Source organism: Lucilia cuprina, chromosome 5 (assembly GCF_022045245.1).
Source record: "Lucilia cuprina isolate Lc7/37 chromosome 5, ASM2204524v1, whole genome shotgun sequence".
Taxonomy (NCBI): domain Eukaryota; kingdom Metazoa; phylum Arthropoda; class Insecta; order Diptera; family Calliphoridae; genus Lucilia; species Lucilia cuprina.
Genome location: NC_060953.1, coordinates 21196141 through 21221515, shown reverse-complemented (window position 1 = coordinate 21221515; position 25375 = coordinate 21196141). Strand labels below are relative to the sequence as shown.

At 27.5% G+C, this 25375-nt stretch overlaps 1 protein-coding gene across 5 annotated transcripts in view; it reads right to left on the bottom strand.

Moving 5' to 3' along the window:
* Positions 1-25375, bottom strand: part of LOC111679057 (transcription factor AP-2-epsilon) — a 148711-nt gene that overhangs the window by 10162 nt on the left and 113174 nt on the right. For 2 of the 5 annotated variants that reach the window (XM_046952688.1, XM_023440555.2), the window contains 2 exons: positions 2291-2521; positions 2017-2202 (listed from right to left, as the gene is read on the bottom strand). In XM_046952688.1, the coding sequence (XP_046808644.1) occupies positions 2017-2202; positions 2291-2521 (417 nt within the window). Of the gene's footprint in view, positions 1-2016; positions 2203-2290; positions 2522-10991; positions 11250-25375 lie in introns of those variants that run through there. The other 3 variants (XM_046952687.1, XM_046952689.1, XM_023440547.2) reach the window with 3 other exon arrangements.

Below are 25375 nucleotides of genomic sequence, written 5' to 3'. Positions count from 1 at the left end.
ATATATTTTCGTAAAATACTCTAGCCTAAGATTTTTACATAGCTATAAAAAATTCCTTTACAAAATTCAAAATTACAAGTATTACAAGTAACGTAGTATTGTTTTCTTTTGTTTTAAAAGTTAATACAGTTATTTATTGAATTTAAAAAAAAAATTACCAATTTTTTGAAACAACCTTGAAAAAAATATTTTTTTGCAATTAAATTTTTTAATAATTTTATTAGAAAAATTATGTTTTCAGAAGTTAAAAATTTAATTTAAATCGAATAGATAGTAAAATATCAATGAAATATTTTTAATAAAAAACAACAAAAATAACAATAATATTAGCATGTTCATTCATTTATTAGGTAAGACCGCAAACTAATATTTATTTTATTAAAATATAAAACATTGTCCTATGTATTACATTAATATTGTAAACAAATTGAAACATTACTTTAAATTATAAATAAATATATATCGTGCATAGACAGATATTATAAATGGATCCAATTTGTATAAAAAATTAAAAATATAAAGAGCATGAAATACGCAATAAATAGGCTAAATGGTGAGAAAAACTCGATTATCCCTCACTAGAGAAACATCAAACACTAGAAAAACGTCACATACAAATAAGGGCTTAATGAATTTTTTTTATTGCTATAAGCCGTGATACATGGTTGTCACATCTTACAACGTTGTCAGTAAAATGTTCAGAAAATATCAACAATTGTCTGAACTTACAATATTACAATAAATAAGTATATTGAGACAAATGAATCTATAAACAATTTATTAGCTTTAAATAATTCAGTGAGTGATAAAATTCAGATTCTAATTATTAATTTTAAAAAGTTTAAATAACTATATAAATATCTCGAAATAATCCAAATAAAGAATCCATATAAAAATTCCTTTTGATAAACAAATAATATTTTAACCCATTAAATTTTCGAATTTTCAAAAGGTACCAAATTTGTACTCTTTTATTTTCAATAGGTAAAAAATATAATTTAAATTTTGTTTCTATGTTTAATGGTTTAAAAGATACAGATAATACCAAAAATGTACTAATATACCATTTTACCCATTTTATTCCCAAAAAGGGTTCAATATCAAAAAATACCAGACACCTATCCCCTAACTTTTCAAACATATGACGACACAAATGTTCTTTTTTAACATCTTCATCGTATAGAATATATGATATTTACCCGATTTTACCCCCTTCATATTCAAAATCCTTGCTCCAATTTTTTGAAAAATTGAATTTATATTAACTTGGTAGAGGCGCCCTTGTGTACCAAATTATTTTTTCATTTACGATGAATCCATCTAATTTTGTCCATTAATTGTATGGGGACAACGTACTGTGCGTCGTTTGGTTATTTAATTATGTATAATACTTTTTTTAATTTTCAATACGAAATTTCTAACTTTTCTTTTTTTTAGTTTAAGTTCAAATTTTAATTAAAATGATCAATTTAAATAGATTAAAAATGTCGCAAAAAATAATAAATATTAAGTGATAAGAAAATCTATTAATAAAATTTGTAGTTTTGTTATTGAGTTTAGTTCTCAGAGCTCGTCTGTGTGAAAAAAAAGAAATTAAAAATTTTGTTTGCTTAAGTTTCGCCTATATGCACTACTATATGGAACAAGTATTAAACCATTAAATATTTCGATTTAGCTTCGGAATTTCTAAATAGATTTATATTTGTAAAACAACGTTGAATACTGTTAAATATTTTCAATAAACATTTTATAAAAATAATGGCAAATCAATTTTGCCATTTTAAATTGTTAACGAATAATTTGTTAATGGGAACTATTCAAAATCGATCGGGTGTCAAGCAAGAAAAATCTGGTTTCAGGTTTTGAATGATCAAGAAAATATTATATCAAATTTTGTATAAGTTTTTGGAATAACCAACGCTTTAACAATACAGAGGGCACAGTAGAAATTATTATCTGATGTCTGTTTAATTTTGAATTGATTTGGATAAAAATGTAAATTAAAAAAATACTTACCACGTGTCCTTGTAGTTCCGCTTCTCTATGAGATCGATGTATACCTAATTGATCTTGAGTACTTCTCAGTCCAGCTAACTGATTGTAATGATGGAGGGGTGTGTGATGTAATGTTGGTAAAGGTTGCCCATAAGGATCTGTTCCTAGATACTCTAAAGCACCATGGTTCTGTAAGTACGCAGGTATCTAATCAATATTAGTATAATTTTAAGTTTTTTTTTCAATTGCTGCTTTTATGAGTTAAGCTATTATTATGTAAGGTTGCGTTTATTACCTGTTGTTGAGGAGGACTTTGTGTAGAATGATGAAAGGGAGGTGGAAAGTATGGAGGTTGAAAGTCAGACTGTAACGACTGGTGATGCATAGTTGCAGCAGAACTATGAGTTCCACCATGTCCACTATGACCAGCTGTTGGACCACCCCTACTAGCATGACTTCCTGTATGTGTTGTATAAGCCGGGCTATTGCTTGAAAGTCCCAAACTCCCATGGCTAGTCAAGCGTTCCTAAAAAAGATTGAATTATTTATGAAATAATGTATAAATCGTACATAATAAAAAGTGTGCAAATAAGGCATATTCCCTAAATAATGTTTTAATATGTCACTTTATCCCCCGCTTGCAATCCTGAAAGAAATTTGTTAATGTATTATCCTAGAAACTTATTCATAAACATTTTATTTTATGAAAGCTTTTTAATACAAAAATTGTATACAAAATTTTAATTTATAAAATTTTTATAAAATAAAAATTTGATTATAAATAAGGTTCTTACAATAAATAAACAAACATTTTTCCGATTTATTTGATTGTTTGTACGTGCCCTGCGGGAAAAAGAGGCAGTAAAGAGCCCTTACTAAAGACATTATTTGACCCAAGCACACAAAAACAGGATTGCAAAACATTTCAATTTTACACGGCGTGTCATTGTCATCCAAGTGCATGCCTTATCGCTTATATTAGAGAACTGATAGAAGGCTTACTTAAAATGTCTATTAAAGGGTCTTCCGAAGATCTTCCGATGAAGTCTTATAAGATGACCTATAACGTATAACTAGAAGATCTTTAGCCGAAGGCTTTGTAGAAAGTCTATTTAGGAAATTATTATAAAAGTTTTAGGGACATATTCATAAGAATTTATCAAAGTTTTATAAAACTAATTTTCATAAAAAAATTTATAAATTTATATCAGTAAGCCCCTTAGATATATATTTTAGGGACTTATTGATTTTTTAATATAATTACCTATGCAGGCATATTTAAAAAACACATTCATCAATGATGAATAAATATCGCATCTTTTAGAATGTGTAAATATAAAAATCGAATTCCTAACATTTTTTCCGCAGCGTCTTTTTTTATACAAATTTCTGTTTTAAAACTATTTAATGGGTACATTACTAAGATAACTCCAATTTTCCCCAAGTTTAAGGAATTTGGGTATTAACATATATAAATTTAAACAAGTTAGAGAGAAATTTAAAATTTTGCTTCAGTAATTTATTAATTTCTTTACACATATGAAATAATTGTGATCAGGTCCACAATAAATTTATGAAAATTTTATGATAAATATATCGGACTATATTTATCATAAAATTGGCGATTCGAAAACATTTCGGAGAATGATTTGTATGTATACAAAACATATTCTTGTCGAATTTTGGAAACAAAACGTACTCATGTTATTTGTCAATGAAATGTGTGCATTTATGTGGTTTTCGGGAGCAATTTATATCAATTAATTCTCAACAAACCCTTATTAGAAATGTTTTGCTAATAAAAGTTTGACGAGAATTCCAGTTTTTAAGCAAATTGTCGATTTAAGTTCTTTAAATTCTAAATATGCATTCTTTAGAAGTATTAATCTATAAAAGCTTTTTACCACAATAAATGCAACAAAATGAACAAAATCGGTCTAAATTATAATTCAATATTTTAAATGCATTTATTTATTAACATGTACATTTAAAAATATAGATTGCATTTATAAAAGTATCATAATATTCTTCATGCATTTTATGTTTGTAAAACGTAAAATTTTGATCTTTTTGATTTTCATAAATTTGTTTACTACTAAAAAAAATACTACTTTGGACCTAAAGTATAATAAGTAGTCCGACTCTTTGACACTAGTACCTTACTCTAAGCATGTATTAGTGAAAAAGTACATAGCTCTAAATAAGTGTTAGTAACAAAAATGTTTACGTATTGGTGCATTTTAAACATACAGAGTTTTATAAAACATCACAATTTCAAATTTGTTTAAGCTTTTAATATCAAAAATCAATTTTTTTTGTAAATTAAATTTCAACAAGAACAAAAATGAAATGACAATAATTAAACAAATATTTTTCCAGTTCAAGAAAATTAAACAAAAATTGTAATAAAAAATGCGTGAAAACTATTTAAAAAATTTGGTTTTTTGTGTATTACTGAAATTTCGCGTAGGACGCAAAAAAGTAAGGTAAACGTTTGAGTACTTTGACAAGTTTAAACGGCACTCGTACATGTGAAAAAGTAATTTCCCATATGCGGAAGTCGGATTACTTGTTATACTTTATTTGAACCATGGCGAAATTAATAAGGTGAAGTCATTTTAACAGCTGATTGTTTTTTTTTTTTCATGGAAATTTAGCCCGAAGCTGTCAAACTCCATACAAAAAATCTTTCTCAAACTCGACGCTGTACATATGAAGCATGGATGCGAATAAGGGCGTAAAGACCACCTTTTCAAAATCGCGTTTTTTCGCATAATTATATTAAACTAACCTTTTTACATCTATTCATAAAAAATAAATTGAAAAATATAAATTTTTCGCTAATATAGATAGTTTTAAAAGCACGATTTTTAAATACTATTTATTTTTTTGGGTAAAAAATATTAGCAATTTAATGTATTTTTCTGTAAAAAATCGTATAAATTTTAATTCTAATTGCACCAAATTTGCAGAATGGTTGGAAAACATTTCAAATTTATTAATTTTTTAATTATATTGCAAAAAAGATTATTATTGAATGAATTATTTAAGTACGAAAGTGTGGACAAGAAGAAGGGCGTATATCCATAACTATAGTTATATTTTAAAAAATTATTATATCTTGTTATTTTAGGATTATTTTAGTTAAAGAGGTCCTATCCAATAGATGTGAGTTATATTTATGCATATATGTGAAAAAAGTAGGAAAAAATGCCGATTTTAAAGTTTTATGATGTTTTTATCGTCTCCTGTAAAATTTCCCAAATGGTTTATACGCCCTTATTCGGCTCCATGCTTCATATAAAAAAATATAAATATATAAAAAATTTCATGAATTCATCTATACAAGTATCTATGAGACCAATTAATAGCGATATTACGATCTACATCGACAGGGAAACTGTTATAAATACAAATAAATACAATTATTAGATCTATAGTAGTCAGACATTATCGCAGATAGTTCTCAACTAACAAGGCGCGTTTAATACATACTGGGTACCACGCCACTCTATTTGTTAAAATATAAAGTATACATATAAAATCGAATAGGATACATAATGAAATAATTCATCTCGATATATTAAAACAAAGAATCTATGGAGATAACATCACTCATCATCAATCACTGAACTTACATAGATATGTATGTATAAAAAGTTTGCAAACAAAGACGCAAAAATATAATAAAACAAGTAAGAGTGCTATATTCGGCTGTGCCGAATCTTATATATCCTTCACCATAGTGTATTTTAAACATAATTGATCTTACAGTCTAGTTAATAAAAACATTAAAAAAATTTGAGTCGATTTAAGCGGATAAGCTCCGGCTCGAATCCGGTCGACTTCGACCTCTGATTCATTGCTGGTAAACATTGACGAGATGAGATTTTGTTTTTGTTTATCGTAAAAAAAATTGTTTTAAAAAGCACTTGGAAAAAATTTGTGTTAGTTTTAAATTTCAAACTTACATTATTCGCATATAAAATTATTGTACAATAACTCACAATCTACTCTCATACAATTGAAAACGTTTTAAATACTTTTTTCTATTCATTAAAAAATATATTTGCAAAGCAAAAGGGAAAATTATTTTATTTTAACAAAAAATGCAAATCATATTTTTTTTGCTGTGTATACTTTGTATGTTTGGATTCCAATCATACAAAAAAATACACAGCTGAATAAAACCAAATACATCTACACACACACGTGTACATCTTTTTCTATATACAGTGTTATTGTTGCTTTTATAATAATTTTTTGATGAAATTTTCAGAGGTTGTCTCGGATTTTTGCTCATAACTCCGTTATTTACCGACCGATTTTGCTGATTTTAAATAGCGATCTTCTCGAAAGCATGTCTAATAGAATTATTGAAGATTCGGATCTCGCCGATATCTGGGGTCCTCTAAAAACTGATTTCAACAGACAGACGGACAGACAGACAGACGGACATGGCTTAATCGACTCCGCTATCTATAAGGATCCAGAATATATATACTTTATAGGGTCGGAAAATTATATTATAGAAATTACAAACGGAATGACAAACTTATATATACCCTTCTCACGAAGGTGAAGGGTATAATTAGAAAACACAAGACAAATTTTATCATATAAATATTAAATTAATAAATCTGGAAAGAGAATTAAATCTTTTATTAATGTTTTAAAATTTTATCGAAGCTGTAATGTTTGCGATTTTAAAATTCCCTGATCCATAAAAATATGTATATTCTGAGTCCTTATTAAAACGATCTAGTCATGCCCGTCAGTCGGTCTGCTGAAAACATCATCGAGACAAAATGAAAGTAGCTAGCGAGCTAAAATATTTTATATTGATGAAGTTTCGCCAAGCCTTCATATAAAATCACCTCAGAAAATTACTTTTACACTCATAACTGGCTAAAGGAATCATCTATAGCGGTAATATTTCATTAAATTTTGTAAGGATCGGTTCATAGTTGACCCTTCAATCCATATAAGGTCTCCTTCAAAAAATGACTTTAACGCTCATTACTAGCTTAAAAATCACATTATATAGATGAAATTCGACATGAATAAGGCTTGTGCGAAAAAAAACCTTACCAAATTCTATGCGGATCGGTCCAAAATTCCTCCATATATAGATGCCTTCAGAAAATTACTTTGACGCTTAAATAGGCAGTAAAACAATGAAATTTAACATAAACAAGATTTGTAAAATTCGTCTAGAATATGTGACGAGGATCTAGCTATAACGTAAAGTTCCTTTCAGGGAATAAGCGGTAATTATTACTAGCTTATAGGGTGATCGACTCGGTTTTTTAAACGGTTTTAAAGTTTACTTAAATTAAATTTCGAAGTAAATAATAAACCGGTTAACCTGTATAAACAAAAATCGTTCTACAAAATTTTACGCTCAACATTGGCTCAAAATAAAAAAAGAAATTTCACTACCCATTATGCGTTTTTAAAGTAAATTCATAAAGTATTTGGCACGTTTTAATAAAAGACTAACATATGAATTACCTTCATATTTCAACGATGAAGGATATCGTTTATCGGTGAAATATGCTAGGAAATAGATATATTAGTTGCTATTAAATGGCGGTGCAGCAACTAATATATGAATTTACTTCAAATGGATGCGGTAGGAGTTTATAAATTTACAATTTAAAAAAAAGTTTTTATCACTCCATGTTTTCAACAATTGTGCACACAAACTTTAGTAACAACTAGCATATTTCAAGTACGAATGCTAAGAAAGGCTCTTGGATTTTTATATGCGGCAATAATGTTATATATTAACAAGTAAGAAGTTATAGTCGGATGAGGCTGACCATATAATACCCTACACCTACACCTGTATACGAATAAAATGTGATTTAGTTTTCATAATAAACCATTGTACCTTTTCTCAGATATACTTAAGCCATTTATTGTTTAATAAAACTGTGGATATTTAAGTAAAATTTTGATGGGAGTTTTTTATAGGTGCTATAGTTTTGCAGCTTTTTGTCGAGATTAAACATAATTATGAACTTAAACTTATGGGGTCTAGGTGAATTAATGGACACAGTGGGGCAGAATGGAAATTTTTTGGAAATAAAATGGCATTTCTAAACGGCTGATCCGATCGGGATAAAATTTGGCGTGAGCGTAGCCAAGGAGTATTCGAGTTTAAGTTTTGAAGATGAACCCCGCAGATGCCCCAGGGACGGAGCTGTGGCGGCTGAAAGTAGGGTACCTACGACATGTAAAATTTTTAAACTCGTGCCATTTTCTTGTTTTTCACCCAAATACCAAATTTTTATATTTTCTGAAAGCGCTCGATGAGATCTTGAAAAAACATGCTTGGACATACTACTTATCTCTTATAATATCCGAGTAATAGGCATTTAAAAATTTAGTGATACAAAATTTACCATACCTTGGTCCGCCTTTTTTTGAATACCGGGCGTAATTTTGGACCAAATATACAAAAAATTTCAGATCAATATCATTTACAGATCCAAAAATATACGTTTTTTAATTTAAAAATTCCAAAAATTTTAGATTTTTGCCGTTTTTTGCCCAAAATGTGTCTTAACTCTTTTATTAATAAAATAAAATTTTCTTTAAGAACATATAACAATTTTATAGTTTTCTAAAAGGTATCTTTACGCAGAACGCTTTGGCGTAAAAAACTTGTCCTATTTTTTGAAAATGTTGCCACTGCGTTTTTCCAAATATGACCTATTTTTTATCAAAACTTCAACTTTGGGCAACATGTTCTAAAATCCCAAAGCTGGGATCAGAAAACTGAAAGCAGTTTTGGAAACCTCAATATGTTTTCTATTTACTCCAAAAGTATTTTCCCAGCCCTGAAAGAAATGTGGACCCTATGGGCAAAAATGTAAAAAATCCCATTTTTGGGATTTTCATTCCTATTTTTGGGAATTGCGGGATGCCCTTTGACCTTTTCAATTTTTTTTTGCATTTTCTTATTTGAAATGACAAATTTAACAAGCGTTGAAGATTTCATTGAGTTTTGTTCATAAATAAAGATTTTGTCATATATTACATATTTGTTTAATTTCTAAAACTATGATTTATATCAAAATTTTAATAGGGTCGCAGATAGCTACAACAATTTAGTCCATATTTATCCCTTAATATCTTTTTTTAGTTAGAGATGGAAATTCTCGGCCCTTTACAAAAAAATTTCAAGCCAATTGAGTCCATTTGGTCCAAAATTACGCCCGGTATTCAAAAAAAAGGCGGACCAAGGTATGGTAAATTTTGTATCACAAAATTTTTAAATGCCTATAACTCGGATATTATAAGAGATAAGTAGTATGTCCAAGCATGTTTTTTCAAGATCTCATCGAGCGCTTTCAGAAAATATATAATTTGGTATTTGGGTGAAAAACAAAAAAATGGCACGAGTTTAAAAATTTTACATGTCGTAGGTACCCTACTTTGAGCCGCCACAGCTCCGTCCCTGGGGCATCTGCTGGGTTCATCTTCAAAACTTAAACTCGAATACTCCTTGGCTACGCTCACGCCAAATTTTATCCCCATCGGATCAGCCGTTTAGAAATGCCAGATTTATTTCCAAAAAATTTCCATTCTGCCCCACTGTGCGTTGTTAACTATTTTCAATATTCTTCGTCCACAGTAACATAAAATATCATGTGCCAAATTTCCAAAATTGCTTCCTGTAGTTTGATTACAAGGTTTACAAGCTCTATTCGGAGGTTCAGCTGTATGTGGGCTAGGTGAAATTATGGACCGATCTTAACCATTTACAACGTTTACAAGCCCTATTCGAGGGTACAGTTGTATGGACCAGGTGAAATGATGGACCGATCTTAACCATTTTCAATAGGGTTCGTCCCTGGGGCAATATAATATCATGTACCAAATTTCATTGAATTGTCTTCAAAATGACGTAGGGCGGACATAGAAAATGATTCTGAGCCGATTGGTATACTTTAAGGTGGGAATAGCACCAATATTATTGTGCGTTACAAACATCAGAACAAACCCAATACCCAGCAGTTCGACAAAGAGTCAATGCATAGGAAGAAGACAGTAATTTCCACTAATAGTTACCCACCTGGATGATCGTAATTCGTATGTTTTGGGTCATTCGTCACGAATGTACCCTTTGTAATCGAGAATGAAGACAGTCGTCACTTTAGTGTCCCCTTTGTAAGCGGGAGCGGAGACAGTCGTCTCTTTACTGTCCTCAAGTAACCTAGAGATTATACTCTTAAAAGTTGTTTTTTTTTTGTTGTACTTCCGAAAGTAGTTATTTTACCTATCTTTTGGATAAATGATTATTACTTTCTACTAATATGCCACCATCTGGTTGACTCAAAATTATAACTTTTGGGTCAATCGTCACATTATTGTCCCATAGTATTCTGGAGAGTATACACTTGAAATTTTTAGCTCCATTAATATCTTACCACCTGGCTGACTCCAATTCGTATGTTTTTGGTCCTTCGTCACAAATAAACTCTTTGTAATCGAGAATGAAGACAGTCGTCACTTTAATGTCCCCTTTGTAAGCGAGAGCGGAGGCAATCGTCTCTTTACTGTCTCTTTGTAGGGTGTAGAGTGACGATTGACTTCCTCTTATGACAAGCCTATGTTAAATTAAACATTTAATTGCGTTCAGAAAAGGACAATTATGTGTTTTTCACGATTTTGCAGAATGTGATTTTTCAGATTCACAACGATTACCTTAACTGAATTTTCAATATTTTATATATGATTATTGTAAAATTTAACAAAGCTTTCTCTACTGATAGTTTAACAATTGAACATATCATTTGGGGCCTGTTAAAAAATTATTGTTGAAAAAACTTTACAACTGTAACTGTAATTATGCATTGTAAACTTGTTTCGCTTTAACCGAGATGTATAGTGGTCAGTGTTTCCATAAAACAAAGTTTTATTCATTATATCTAAGTTAAAAACCTCATCCTAATGATAATAAATATTATATTTGCTCTTTTTACCTGCACATCAATAACTGTTGCCATATCCACGTACGCAAGTGTCATGATCAAATTGGACGTTTATTTATTTTATGATGATGTCCATTATTTGTTCGAATCTTTTGAATCGTTAACACTAGTAGCATAAAATTTGGTAACTATTCTTACTTCTTATCAAATAGGTTTAATTTATTTTTTATCACTTTACATCTATTAATATTTTTATTTGCAGACATACAAATATTCATAATCATGTAATTTATTGAATTTTTAAAAAAACTTTAAAATAATAAAATTGTGTTATTTCTTCCGTATTTAATATTAAACCGACATTTGTATATCTTCAGTCAATAGCGGCAAAATAAATTTAGCGAATGTGTGTGTTTAAGAATTGACAGTTTCAATGATAAAACATCGTTGATAGCTCAACAAGAACTAAACATTGACTGAATGTGTTTGCCATCTAACACCAACGACAGAAAGAACATTACGAGCAGCAACATTAGCACAAACTTGTACAACAACAATAGAAAAAAAGGAACCCAATATAAAAGAAAATAACAAAACAAAATAAAAAACACATGCAAACATCCCATAGTTGGTCTAGCTAATGTAAATCAAACGTACAGAAGAGCGTCAAGCGACGACGAGATTCGATCTCACGGAGGTCTCACAGCGCGTATTTGTGCCAGCAACTGTTCCAGGAAACTTAAACAACGTGTGCTCGCTCATCTTATTTTTGCACGACCAAAATTTGTGCAAACATTTTTCTATGTTTTAATATTGTTTCTTATATTTTTGTTTTGTTTATTATACATTAATATATGTACATACATATACAATATGTGAATGATTTAATTTGAATTTATTTACAAACAATTGTTTATTTATATGTATGTATGTGTTTGCATTTATGTGAAGCAAACCCTAAAAAATGAATTGATGCCAACAGTTATAATTATAACGGCTTGCAGAAATGAAATGCCTTCAGCTACTTCGGTAGCTATACGATTGGTGGTTGCAAACACGATTTATTAATTTAAAAAAATGGAGACATTAGTGTTTCCATACTGTACGTTTAATACAATTATGTACATATACATTTTTTGCGAGTATATATATATATATATATATATATAATATATATATATATATATATATATATATATATATATATATATATATATATATATATATATATATATATATATATATATATATATATATATATATATATATATGTATTTATGTACATACATATTAGTGATTAGATGATATTTAGTGTATATGTAGGTATGCTAATAAATGTCCTTGTAGCGTTACACTTTGCCGATGCCTCTTTTTTGAATGTCCATACAAATTACTCAGCATTTTAATTATCCCAGTCTTGCACAAAAAATCATTTACTATGATGAAAAAACGCTTTTCTCTACTTATTTATTGGCATTTTAACGAATTATTTTAACATGGTGATAACATTGATAACTTTCCACGCTCGCTTACTAATAGGAAGTAAGTTCGTTTGTCGCAGAATAATATTGCTTACTCAGAATACGAACCTGCGTCTCTTGTTCTTTTGATCACAACATAACCGCATTTAATAATAGTTTTCACACATAAAAACTATTTTCTTTCCATTTGTGAAAAACAATTGCTTGTGCGAAATGTGCAAAAAAAAACAGCAAAACTCAAAATAAAGTACTTTCGTATCTGATTGTATGTAAGTCATAATAATAATAATTAATAATAAAGCAAAAAAAGTGCATCCAAAAAAAGCGAAAAAGAAGTAGAATTTACTCCATGGAAGTACTAAAAAAGAGCTGAAGAAGTTATGATATTAACACATATTGAAGGATACTAGAAATAATTTGACTTAAATAATATTAACATTTTGAAGTGGTGATAACTGTTATTCTTTAGGAAATATCTTGTTTTATTTTTGCTGGAAAGTACTTAATAGAAATACAGACTATTAAGTAAACGTTTAAAAGTAATTGGTTATATAAGTACAAGTCATTGAACAGTTTTTATTAGGATTTTTCCATTGTTTATTTATTTATTTATTTCATAAATCAAATATCGTACGAAAATTTTGTTTTATAAACCAAGTAAGAAAGTATAGTCGGGCGTGGCAGCCATATCATTCCCTACATCAGTTATGAATATTAAATGAGATTTATTCTTCACAATAAAGCATTTATCTTTAATATTACATTGTTCCGATACATTTAAGGAATTTATGGATGAAAAACTAATTTTCTGAAAAGAGGCTTTATATGGGGGCTATGGGCAAATATGGACCAAGCCCAATAAAATTTTGTGAATGTATTTATATTTACATAATATTTTATTGTGCTGAATTTCATCGTGATATTTGTGTTTATAAGTTATTTTTGGATATTTAAGTAATTTTCTGCAGGGTACTTTGTTTGGGATTTAGGGTCAAATGGGGCCTAATCTTTATGAAATTTGGCAGGGTCATCAAGACTTCTATAAAACTTAGTTGCGATGCATTTTATCGATATACCTGTATATTTAACATAATTATGAGCTCAGAAGCCCTTTTCGGGGGTTCTGTTCTATGGGGGCTAGGTGAAATAATGGACTGATTTCAACCATTTTCAATAGGCTTCATCCTTAGGCCAAAAAAACCTGTGTGCATAATTTCATCAAATTATCTTGAAAATTGCCGACAGACAGACGGACATAGCTTAATCGACTCAGAAAACGATTCTAAACCGATTGGTATTCTTTAAGGTGGGTATAGGTCGAATATTTTTGTATGTGACAAATTAAATGTTGTTATAAATAAGGGGGTAAACAGTAATCCATACAGTAAACCATACTCCATACAATTTTACCAATTTGTGCTGCAGATCTTGGCTATATACTGTTTAATATTTATAATGAAATATTTGCAGTATATACACGCAGAGAAAAAGCATGATTGTGGTAATCATGTTTTAAGAGCAACATAGAATGGTTAATTATGATTGTAGTCTAAATATATTATGGTTATTGTAACAATTTTAAAATATCATATTATGATTAAAATGAGCTAAAATATTTAATCATAATATTTTTTATTTACATGTTATACATGATTATAATATGATCCAATGTGATCAAAATGTCGTTAAAAATATATATCGAAATCAGATTTATTTTAAACTGAACCAGTAGAATTACAGTTTTTGAAAAAGTAAAAATCTACATTAAACGACACGAATGACAAATTTCAATTTGATTCGCAAAAACATAACTACATTATTCTACGCAAAGTGAAATACTTATACATATAATGTTATAAACCAAATGAGAATTATTTCAACTCTTTTTCGCACACACAGAAAATAATATGCGTGAGGTGTATGGCTAAAGTTGTTTTGTTGTTGTATCAACAGACATAGAACAACAAAACATATAATGGTTATTTATGACAACATAACATACAATTGTTATATAATATATAGTTACATTACATATAATGGTTATTTGTAAGTTTAAATGTTTGTTAGTAACACAATATGTTTTCATCGTTACCATTACTTAGTTATTGAAAAAATTATTATTTTTCAATGAATCATAATCAAATTTATAATTACCATGAACATGAAAATTATTACAGTAACAACAATATTGTTTAAATAAAATTAAAATAACAATTATATGTTTTTAATAAGAATATATTGTTACAGTGAACATAGTTTAGTTATAGTATATATATATATATATATATATATATATATATATATATATATATATATATATATATATAATATATATATATATATATATATATTATATATATATTATATATATATATATATATATATATATATATATATATATATATATATATATATATATATATATATATATATATATATATATATATATTTGTGAAATTTCTACAAATTTCCCTGCCTATAATGTATTCATATACATATACTCTGTATCAAACAAACACCGAATATGCTTTTGGGAATTTTACCATTTAAAATCAACAAAATCGGTCCATAAATAAAAAAATATTTTTCGGATGCTACGTTCCACATGCATTATGTATGATTTTAAAGGCCTTTCTTTTGTTGTGTTTTCAATAGTATTCAGTTTCACTGATCCCATACAATGAGTGCCCTGGTAGGCTAGTAGGCATCTCGACACCATGGTTGGTAAATTACGTGAGACATACATACATACATACATACATAAATACATACATACATACATACATACATACATACATACATACATACATACATACATACATACATACATACATACATACATACATACATACATAACTTGAAATTGTCTTGTAATGGACAAATCACAGATAATAATCAGTGCATCTTTCAATTCAATATGAAATCTCAAGTGTTTTCTTATTTATGTTCAATTCCGTTTTAAGTAAATTATTACACAATACTAACTAAAGGTATCGGTAATACACATACATATTACGATTTAAAGTTTTGGCAGCAAACATATTTTTTCCTTTTTATAGTGCTTCTATGTGTACAAGTTTATTTTAATCTAAAGGGTTGTTCTCAAAAATACTACAAAAATATACCTAATATAAATAAAAGAAATCTCAATATTTTTTTAAAAGAAGCAACAACTGCTGTCGTTAATGTTATCGAAAAACCATTTTAGTATCCGGTAAATTTGTTTTGTTAAAAATTCACATCTTCGAGGACAATGTATCACATTTTCAATGGCCTTTTGCACACCAGAGATGTTGATGAGCTTAGTTATCAGTGTTTAATGTTGCGATTATTACAACTATTACTACACCAACTTGCAGATACAAGATATCTCTAAGTATGCTAATATTCAATAAGTACACATTTCCATATTTATTATGAATTGAGAGTCATCTATTCCTTTTGATTTCATACAAATATGTCCTTGTGTGTTTAGTTTTATTGTAGTGTGTATGTATATACACAATCACCTGAATCATTTGATTCTTGAAAAAAAACATAGATGCAGTATTTGTTTTTCAATATAAAAAAGGCTGAATTGAGCTTAAATGATATTTGTAGTATGCAGGTTTGAGTAATAGAATTTTTGTACTAAAAACATATATATGAATGTATCTACACATTTAAAAAGACGACAATAAATATGTATGAATGTATACTTATTTTTGAGAATATTTTTTCAGTTTATTGTTGCCGAAGGGATTGACATTAATTTGACATAAACGCTTGCATTTAGTGGCGCAACATCATTTAAAGACAACAAGTTTATTATTATTATTATTGTTGTTATTATTATTACTGCTTGTGTCCACTATAGGTATGCATTGTAATCCGAATATGGTGCGTTTGTAACAAGTGAAAACCATTAAGGAATATAAAAAGTCGTTAACCAGACCAAATAAATACTAGAATGTATGTATGAATAACACTACATGCAGATTCACAGATTAAACTGCAACATAATGTACAACAATTGAAAAGTGTTGACATTTGTTGATTTCTTTGTTATTTATGTATCTATGTAGTATGTATGTAGTATTATTTATGTATATGTTTTAAAATTTTTTTTTTTTAATTTGTTGAGCAAAAAATTTTTTATTTTTTACTTTTGATTTTTATGAAATTTTTAGAATAACTTTTAATAATGCCTCGAATCAGGACTTGTATTTTTTGTTTTTAGTTGTATACAAATCTACACAATTTATAATTTTAGGTTTGTATTAGAAATTACAATTTCTATTATTAATGTAGGTAACACATTTTCCCATGTAAGACATGGAAAAACGTCGGGACATGAAACTCCGTTTTGTCATTATACATTATATAAAAAATGAAGCTTGAGTTAGACCCCTCAAAATGTTCGCTGTTATGTTGTCCGTTAGTGAGCTGGACAGCTTGAAGAAAAAATCGTCTTGAGGATGTAATTTTTCATGTTAAATATTTTACCCAGTTTCAAAAAAGCTTTGTTTTGTTTTATGATGGTTTCTAAAACATTTCTAGTCTATAGATGGAAGTTCGAGATCTAGACCGGTTACAAAAAAGTCACTTTATAGTTTTTTTTAATTTTACAGGTTTTTATAAACAAAATATACAATATGTGGTATCATTTGAAAGGTTTTTATAATGGTATGCAAAAGTTTTAAAATTGTCCACACATTTTATTTAAGTATATTAATGAAAACCCTAACAATTTAAAATTTTTTGGAATATGACGTTTATGAGCATATGGTTTATGATAAAATACGTCATTGCGGGCGACGCGGCTTTAAAACGCCTTTCAAATGATAGCAAATATTGAATACAGTCAATCAACGAAGTTTTTTGCCTACATTTTTTAAAGAGAATTTAGTTTTTTATTCGTAAATAAAATTAATAAAAAACAGGTAAAAAGTAAATTTATTTTTTCCAAATAAAAATAGAGATTGTGTAAAATGGGGAAAATGAAAAAAAAAACTGTAAAGTTATTTGCATTAAAAATTTTTAGAGGAAAATAATGAGGCAACTTCAATATAAAATTTTTGTTTATATGTTTAGAACAAGTGTAAATCCATGAAATATAATTATGAGATGTTTAAAAAAATATAATTGATGAAATGACCCAAAGAATTATTACCCAGCAAAATCTTTACATACCTACATAATATTGGATAAATGTGTAAGTAAGAGTAACTAACTTTTTTGGTGAATGACTACTTATTTTTGTTCGACGATGACCAAAAAATAACTAGTTACAAACAAAAGCAATATCTTTCAGCTAATACATACACTTATATATATTTAGAACCCAAATCAAGAATAACTATCCAGATTCAAATACGCCTACTGTATTTTATTCATAAAATAAAAAATTCAAGATTTCAGCATGTAATAGTTTTATAGTGGTATACGGTGATGTCTCCATACTTAGAGTGGCTAGGATGGTACTTAGTGTTAGCTTTATTGAATAAGAATCAATATTATACAATTCTAAATAAAATTCACACAGTACTTCCTAAATATATAGGGTTTCCGTAATGTAGTAACAAAAACACGTTTCTGCTTTTCACACAGAGTGAGTCGGTCTAATGTACATACATGAATAGCATTTAGAAATTACAACATTAATGTTTATTTTTCGAAACATAATTCTAAAAATTATAGCCGACAATCCTAATATATATTATAAATCTCTTTGTAAGTCTGTTCGTTTGTCAATCATGCCTAAACGGCCGGACCGATTTTTTTTCAAATTTGGAACAATGATAGATCTATTCTTGGAGAGTGTTATAGACTATATTTTTGTCAGAACTTGGACTAGGATGGGGCAAAAAGGGTGGTAAAATGGTGAAAAACGGGCAAAATGAGTACTTTTGATAGTAAATGATGATTTTGACTATCATTAAGCAATAGCATTTTCGATTAAACTACTTAATTTGTTAGAAATATATATTAGCAAAGTGCCGTTACAAAATTGGACCGGAAGGGGACAAAATCCGAAATGGCGAAAATCCGACAAAATTAGTACTTTTGTGCTTTAAGGACGATTTTTTTCTATTCTTAATCCAAAATATTATAAACTTAGATATTGAGAGTCTCACATATATGTCCATATATTTAGAAACCCCAGTCTTAGGGGAAAAAACTGTTAAAAATAGGAAATCTGTATTTGCTGCACACAGAAAAAAGATCGATAGGAAATCGGTTTCCATAATAAATATTTAGTAAAGTTAACTAAAATTCCATTGCCGCTATTAAAAAACTATACATATAAGTGATTTTCTACATTTAGAACTGAAAATCCATGATTGTAATCAAATTATGGTTTTAACAATTTCCAAATTATTATATTAACCAATTTAGTCTTTCATATAATTCTTTTTATAAATTCGGTAAATACAACCGAATTAAATTTAGCATTCAAATGTAATTATTTCAAATATTAGTATTTGTAACCGAAAAAAGAGTTAAAGCTACAAATTTTTAGTTAAATAAACATTATTCTGTCATCACAACCAATTATCAGTTGAAAAAGTTAAACAGTCTAAATAAATTCGAAATTCTCAACCGATTATTTGGTAGTTTTTGTTGACGTCTACAAAAATATTTACTAAAAAAAATGGTTATAATATTTGTAATATTTAAAAAGATAAATAGAATTGCTGTTGCGGCTTGATGTTTAATGTTACAGGCGAATAAAATTGAAAATGGTAATGTTTAATCAAAAATCCATTTTGTAGCTGCTTTTAAAAGATTTATTTGAGTTTGCAGGAATAAATGCAAGTAATTAAAATCTACAAGAAATGCAAACCGTTCAACGTAGAATATTTCTCCAAAAACTGAAAGGAAAGTCGCTTCAACCAAAAAGTCAAACATGTACATAATATTCCCCTAAACGAGATGCGAGAAGTATTTAAAATGTGTGTATCGTCTACATTTTTACGTGTTTTTTGAATTTGATTGCTTATAAATAAAATCCACAAATAAAGGCATTATAATTAATATTTCAGTTGTAAATACTAATAGTTCCAATTCTTATTAACGAATTATTTTTTTAAAATAATTCGGAGTTTCATGTATTCGAAAATACTAATCGAATTTTACAGTTACTGCAATAGAATTATGTGGTAGTTGTTAGAACCGACTAAATTCGATTGGAAACAAATTCGGTTACTGCAACGAATCTGTTTTCTCTGTGTGCGTAAAGGGACTCAATGAATGCATATTTTCAGAGAAACTACTTCAATTAATAAATAAAACAAATAAATAAACGTAAAAATAGTTGGGCATATCCGACCATATGATGCCCTACAACAATTTTTATATTAATAAAACATTTAAATTAATTTTTACCTTAATTAGGAAATATTTTAAAAATTTATTGCCAAAAACGGAATTTTCTAAAAGAGGGTTATATGAGGGCATATCCTTATAAACTCTGACGGGAGAATGCTTAAGTATAATTTTAAGAAACCACTTAAAACCCCGGGCAACGGCGGGTACAAAAATCTAGTTTTCCATAATTTAGTAATTCAAATGTCAAATAACTTATACATATTTACATTGTATATCGAAGTTAACAAGATTTCACAATCCTTTCCGATGCAAAGGAAAAACGTTCCGAAATATATACGTATATTCCCTTTTTATTAGATTACTAAATTTGCATTATTTACGTGTCTAATTATGAATACAAATCGTTCATTTACAATAAGACTCGCATAACTCAATAAATATTAGTTTACTATTTATTAAATAAATTTAAAAAATAATGCATTTGTAATTAATTCGTTTCCATTGTAAATTTATAATAACTTCTCAAAATATTCTTGTAAACATTATATTTAGTTTTGAACTTAAGAACAAAACCACATCTTATATCGAATATTGTAGACATTTTTGATAAAATTTTATGAAATGCGCATATTAAAAACACGAAATTTGGGTTATATCAGTCTTAAAGTAAAGGAGCGATATATTAAATAGGTACAACACGCATAAATATGAACATATACATATGTACATAAATGTGTTTGTAAATAAATGCTATAAGCAGATCAACAATAGGTTCATAATTGTTTTTCTATTAAAAAAGCTTGTCTATTGGAATACAAAATTCTAAACGTGGCTTAATCAAGTGGTACGCAAGCACTGGCACAACTTGATTGTGGCTTACAAATTCAAATAATTTTGATTGATTACTTTGGATTATCTTGTCATTTACCAACATCAAATAAAATATTTATCAAACCAGAAACTGGTTCCATGAGGTATAAATTGTTTTTGTTTTAGTATCTTTAGGTTTTACATGTTAGACGCTTAGATTTTGTGTTGCTTATTTTATTATTAGTTTGTTTGGCTTAGAGTTTTTTCTAATTTTTTTCCCTCAAATTATGATGAAGAAACAAAAATAAATGAAAAAATGTTAATACCATGAATTTATAGGTTCGTAGTAACGTATTCGTATATAATTACTCTACACGGTAGTATCACATATCAGCCAAATCGACAATTTGTTTTATTTGATTCTTTGCTGATCGGTAGTGTGGTGCGTTTAAATTTTTCTCAATTTGAAATTCACATACAATATACATACATATTATGTATACATACTTAATATAACTATACTAAGGTACATACAATGTTGGTATGTCTATTATGATTTTGTTTGTAAAATAATTTTGTATTATTATAGTATGTATGTATTGTGAAAATAAACAAAAATGTTTATTAATATCAAATATTCGATATTTTGACCCTACCACTCGATTGATTGTTTTTTTTTTGTATATTAAATTGACTATGAGCTATATGTATAATTTTTTTTATTTGGGTTTTTAGACACTTGAACACTTCGACTTCTGTTAACATTGTAAAATAATCTAAATAATGTATTTTTAGCTTTTTAAACCGAATTTGATATCTGTTTTTTCTCTATTAGCCACAATGGCATTAAATATTTAGTTCATATGTTAAGGACATTTTATATAATTATAAAAATATATTCGATGACATCAAACATTAAAAATACGCGTCTTTATTATATATTTTAGCAAAGTGTCATCTAAATCGGTTAAAAAAAATTTAAATATGGATTCATGAAATCTTCCTTAAATAAAATTCGAAAATATTTGAAACCGATTGGTTTAGGTTTTTAAATATTCTAATAAAAACTCACATATAATAATAATAATAATAATAATAATTTTATAAATATAGGAAATTTTGTATCTAATTTATATGCGACATGCCAATTTTTCTCTAAATGTTACCATGAATGTCAAAGTTATACATGTAAAAGATTTTAGCACTTATAGTTTCTTAGATCCAAGAAAGATATTAAGAGATTATAAGGATGTTAAAGTTTTTCGTGCCGAGTTTTAAGATTAAACCCTAACGTTTTAAACTTTTTAAATTTAATTCATAATTAATTCTTCTAATCTTCATCTTATTGACACTAAAGTGTCCCCTATAAAATTTGAGAACTATAACTGTTATATTTTCTCAGATATACTGATTTAATATTTCCTTATTTTGGAAGGTGCTACAGGTTCTGAGATATCCAACTTTTCTTACTTATTCTGCATGTGCGCGTGGCTCCTCGCCTATATATAGATAAATATAACCGAATAAGTTCTGTTTATGAAAGTTTAAATTCAAATAAGTCTCCTAAACTGCAAAAGGGCGTAACAACACTTCTGAAAAAATCGGAGTTTTTCACATTAGATTTTTAACATGCATTTTGATATAGTAGACAATTTTCAATCAAAAAGTCGATTTTAAGGGGGTTATTTTGTAAATCCCTTCCCCTCACTTAATTTTTCATACAAATTGTTTTTTTATTTTCAAAAATTTGTATGAACAAATTTTCAACGTAAAGTGAAGTGTTTTAGGGCTTCTTGCATTTCAGGTGACGATCGATAATTGTGCAATAATTTGTTAAAACATTTTCGATTTAAAACAATCATTTTAAAAGTTCTAATACGCAAATGTAGGAACAAAATAGTGAAAATCAAGGGAATTTTTTAAATCGCACTTATTTTTCTTAGCATGGATGCTTTTTTTATAAAACTTCGATAGTTAACATCAAAATATTTATCTAATCTAATACAATATATTGAGAATCGCATTGTTTGCAAAGAACCTAATAATTTTGTATATTATTATTATATTTTAAGATTTGTTTTCAGTAAAATATTTTATTAATCTAATCAATCAGATTAAATATTAATTTTTTAAAAAAATTATAAATATAAATAAGGGTGTCAGGTGTAAATATGAATTTCATTTAATTTTATTGTATACGTAAAACCTTATAAAATTTTCAATTCTATTGTTAGGAATGAATATGCCGAAATTTAAAATTTATATACTGGTCAATACTCCCGTAATTCAATTTTAGTTCTTTAAAAAACTTATAAAAATATCTAAAAAAAATAGAAAAAATCATTATATCCAAACTGAAAAAAGTGGTCGAACTACTCTACATGATATATTCAAATACACATGAGTAGTCAGTCACTCATTACACACAATGTTTATTTAACCATACATATGTACATACGTTAATAGATGTATCTCCGTGCAAGTTATTTTATTGTATTTCACCAAATCTATATAAATCCAGGTAAATGTACATTCTTGAAAAACATAAGAAATTTTATCCACTTACCAATAATTATAAATTGTCATTAATAGTACTTTGACTTTAAATTATGAACATTTTTTTTTACAGAATTTGAATTAAATTTTTTTACCAGTTTAACAAATTCAAAATATACCTACAAATATATCTACTATATTAGAACAATATTTTTAATATAATAAAACATACTTATGTATGTACAATGTACATTGTACATACATATGTATGTATTTCACATTTCTAGAGTGTCTATTGCAAATGCGTTAACCCTATATTCATAAATGCTTAATAAAGTTGTTGATGATTTACTGTAGGAATTTTGTATGGAAAATATGCTTAATAATCCTAATATAATTTTTTAATATCTTTTTCATTACGGGGGTTTAGATTAATAAATTAAAATTAGATTAAGTGTTTTTATTTAAATGATTATATTCAAATGGCAAGTTAATTAAACGTGTTTTCTTTATTTATTATTATTATTTAAGTTTTCAGAATGCAAATAGTATAATACAAGTAAATCTAAATATAAAATGTAAAACACAACGCAGGAAATTTTAATATTTGCTATGTGAAAACGAGCAATCGTTACATCCCTCGTAGAAACTTAAGAAATCTTTATTATATAATACAAACAAATGTAGCAATCATCACAAATTTTTATGTTTTTGGTCAATTCTCATGATGTTGAAGTCACAGATTTTTCGTTCTACAGATCCTACAATAGCAAAAACAGGCAAAACAAAAAAATCTCAAAAACGGTTGTAAAATTTAATATGAAGCATTTTATCTAAAAATATGTTCATATGTAATTACGTATATATGTATGTATAATGTCTGTGTACATAAGTACATAGTTATATATACGTTTTGCAAACTTGTTTAATTTGTCACTAAACTGAAATTTTAACTCAGTACCATACTATTTATAGTACTTTATTGTACTCTATAAATTTGTTGAATCAATACTAATGTTGTTCTGTATGTATGTACATTAGTATGGATTCAAAATAGAAGTTGCTGTTGCTTTTGGTAAAAAATAGTTCACTCTAATATTTGGTCAGCTATGTATGTATATCAAAGGATAATAAGATATTTTTAAGTTTTCATGATTTTTTTCATATTTATTCCTAAGGAAACTCATCTTATTGTATTATAAGATAGGTCCTTGACGCATGTTTTTGTGCAACTAATCGAATTTTTGAAAAATTTACAGTTTTTACATTTAAACTCAACATAATTTCATACAAATTATTGAAATTAAAATATATAATAATATTTAAATTAAATATAAAAAATTTAATATAGATAGATACTAAAGCATTGAAAACAATGTACATAACGTACATCAAACACTTTTTGTATTATAAACCGCTGTAACTATAGCTTCTGTACGAAATTGCCTTCCCGAAATGATTTTAACGTTTATTATATAAACTAGCAAAGCACACCGTGTGCTTCGCTAACCCAATCGAATTTAAATACATAATAATCCAAAAAATTATTTATTTAGTTACTAAATTATAACATTTTTCTTAAAGGTTTATTATAACTTCTCTTGATGAGTATATATTTTATGTCCTATTTATTTCTTAATGCTAAAATTTAATATATACTTTTATTCCCGAAAAAATAATTCTTTTTCTAATGCAATACAATATTTTTTGTTCTACCCTCTAGTATAAATAAAAAAACCACTTAACGATTTTGAAAATTCTAAACACAATAGTTTCCAGATTAACAATATGTTACATATGAGAGATGCCAAGCAAATTATTGCAAGTTTCCAATTTCCATTTATCTATGAAAAAATTATGAATGTGAAAGTTATTCATATAAAATTTTAAGATTCTAGCTTTAATAGTTTCTTAGATATAAGATTTTTTTCTATTTAATTCACATATGCAAAACAAGCGTGAAGAGCTGTTTTAAAGGAAATTACCAACATTATTTTTAACCAAGTATAAATTAATACAAAATTACTCATGATATGTATATACAAGAGGGTTGCAAATTGGGCAAATGTGTTCCAAGTTAAAAGTATTTACCATCACTGATGTAAAATAAATTACAAAGTTCAAAAATTTGTAAATAGATGGCACTAATGATAAGCACGGTTCTAAACCATGTACAAGCGAAGCTAGAACAACATTGCCACAACATAAAAAACACACAATGGTACGGGTTTCAGTGTTGCCAACATTGGTCAAGCAAAACGCGCGCAAAAAAATTAAAAAGGGGTAAAAAAGCGTAATTTTCTAACTGAAAATGGGTAAAAAAGCACTAACGTTTTT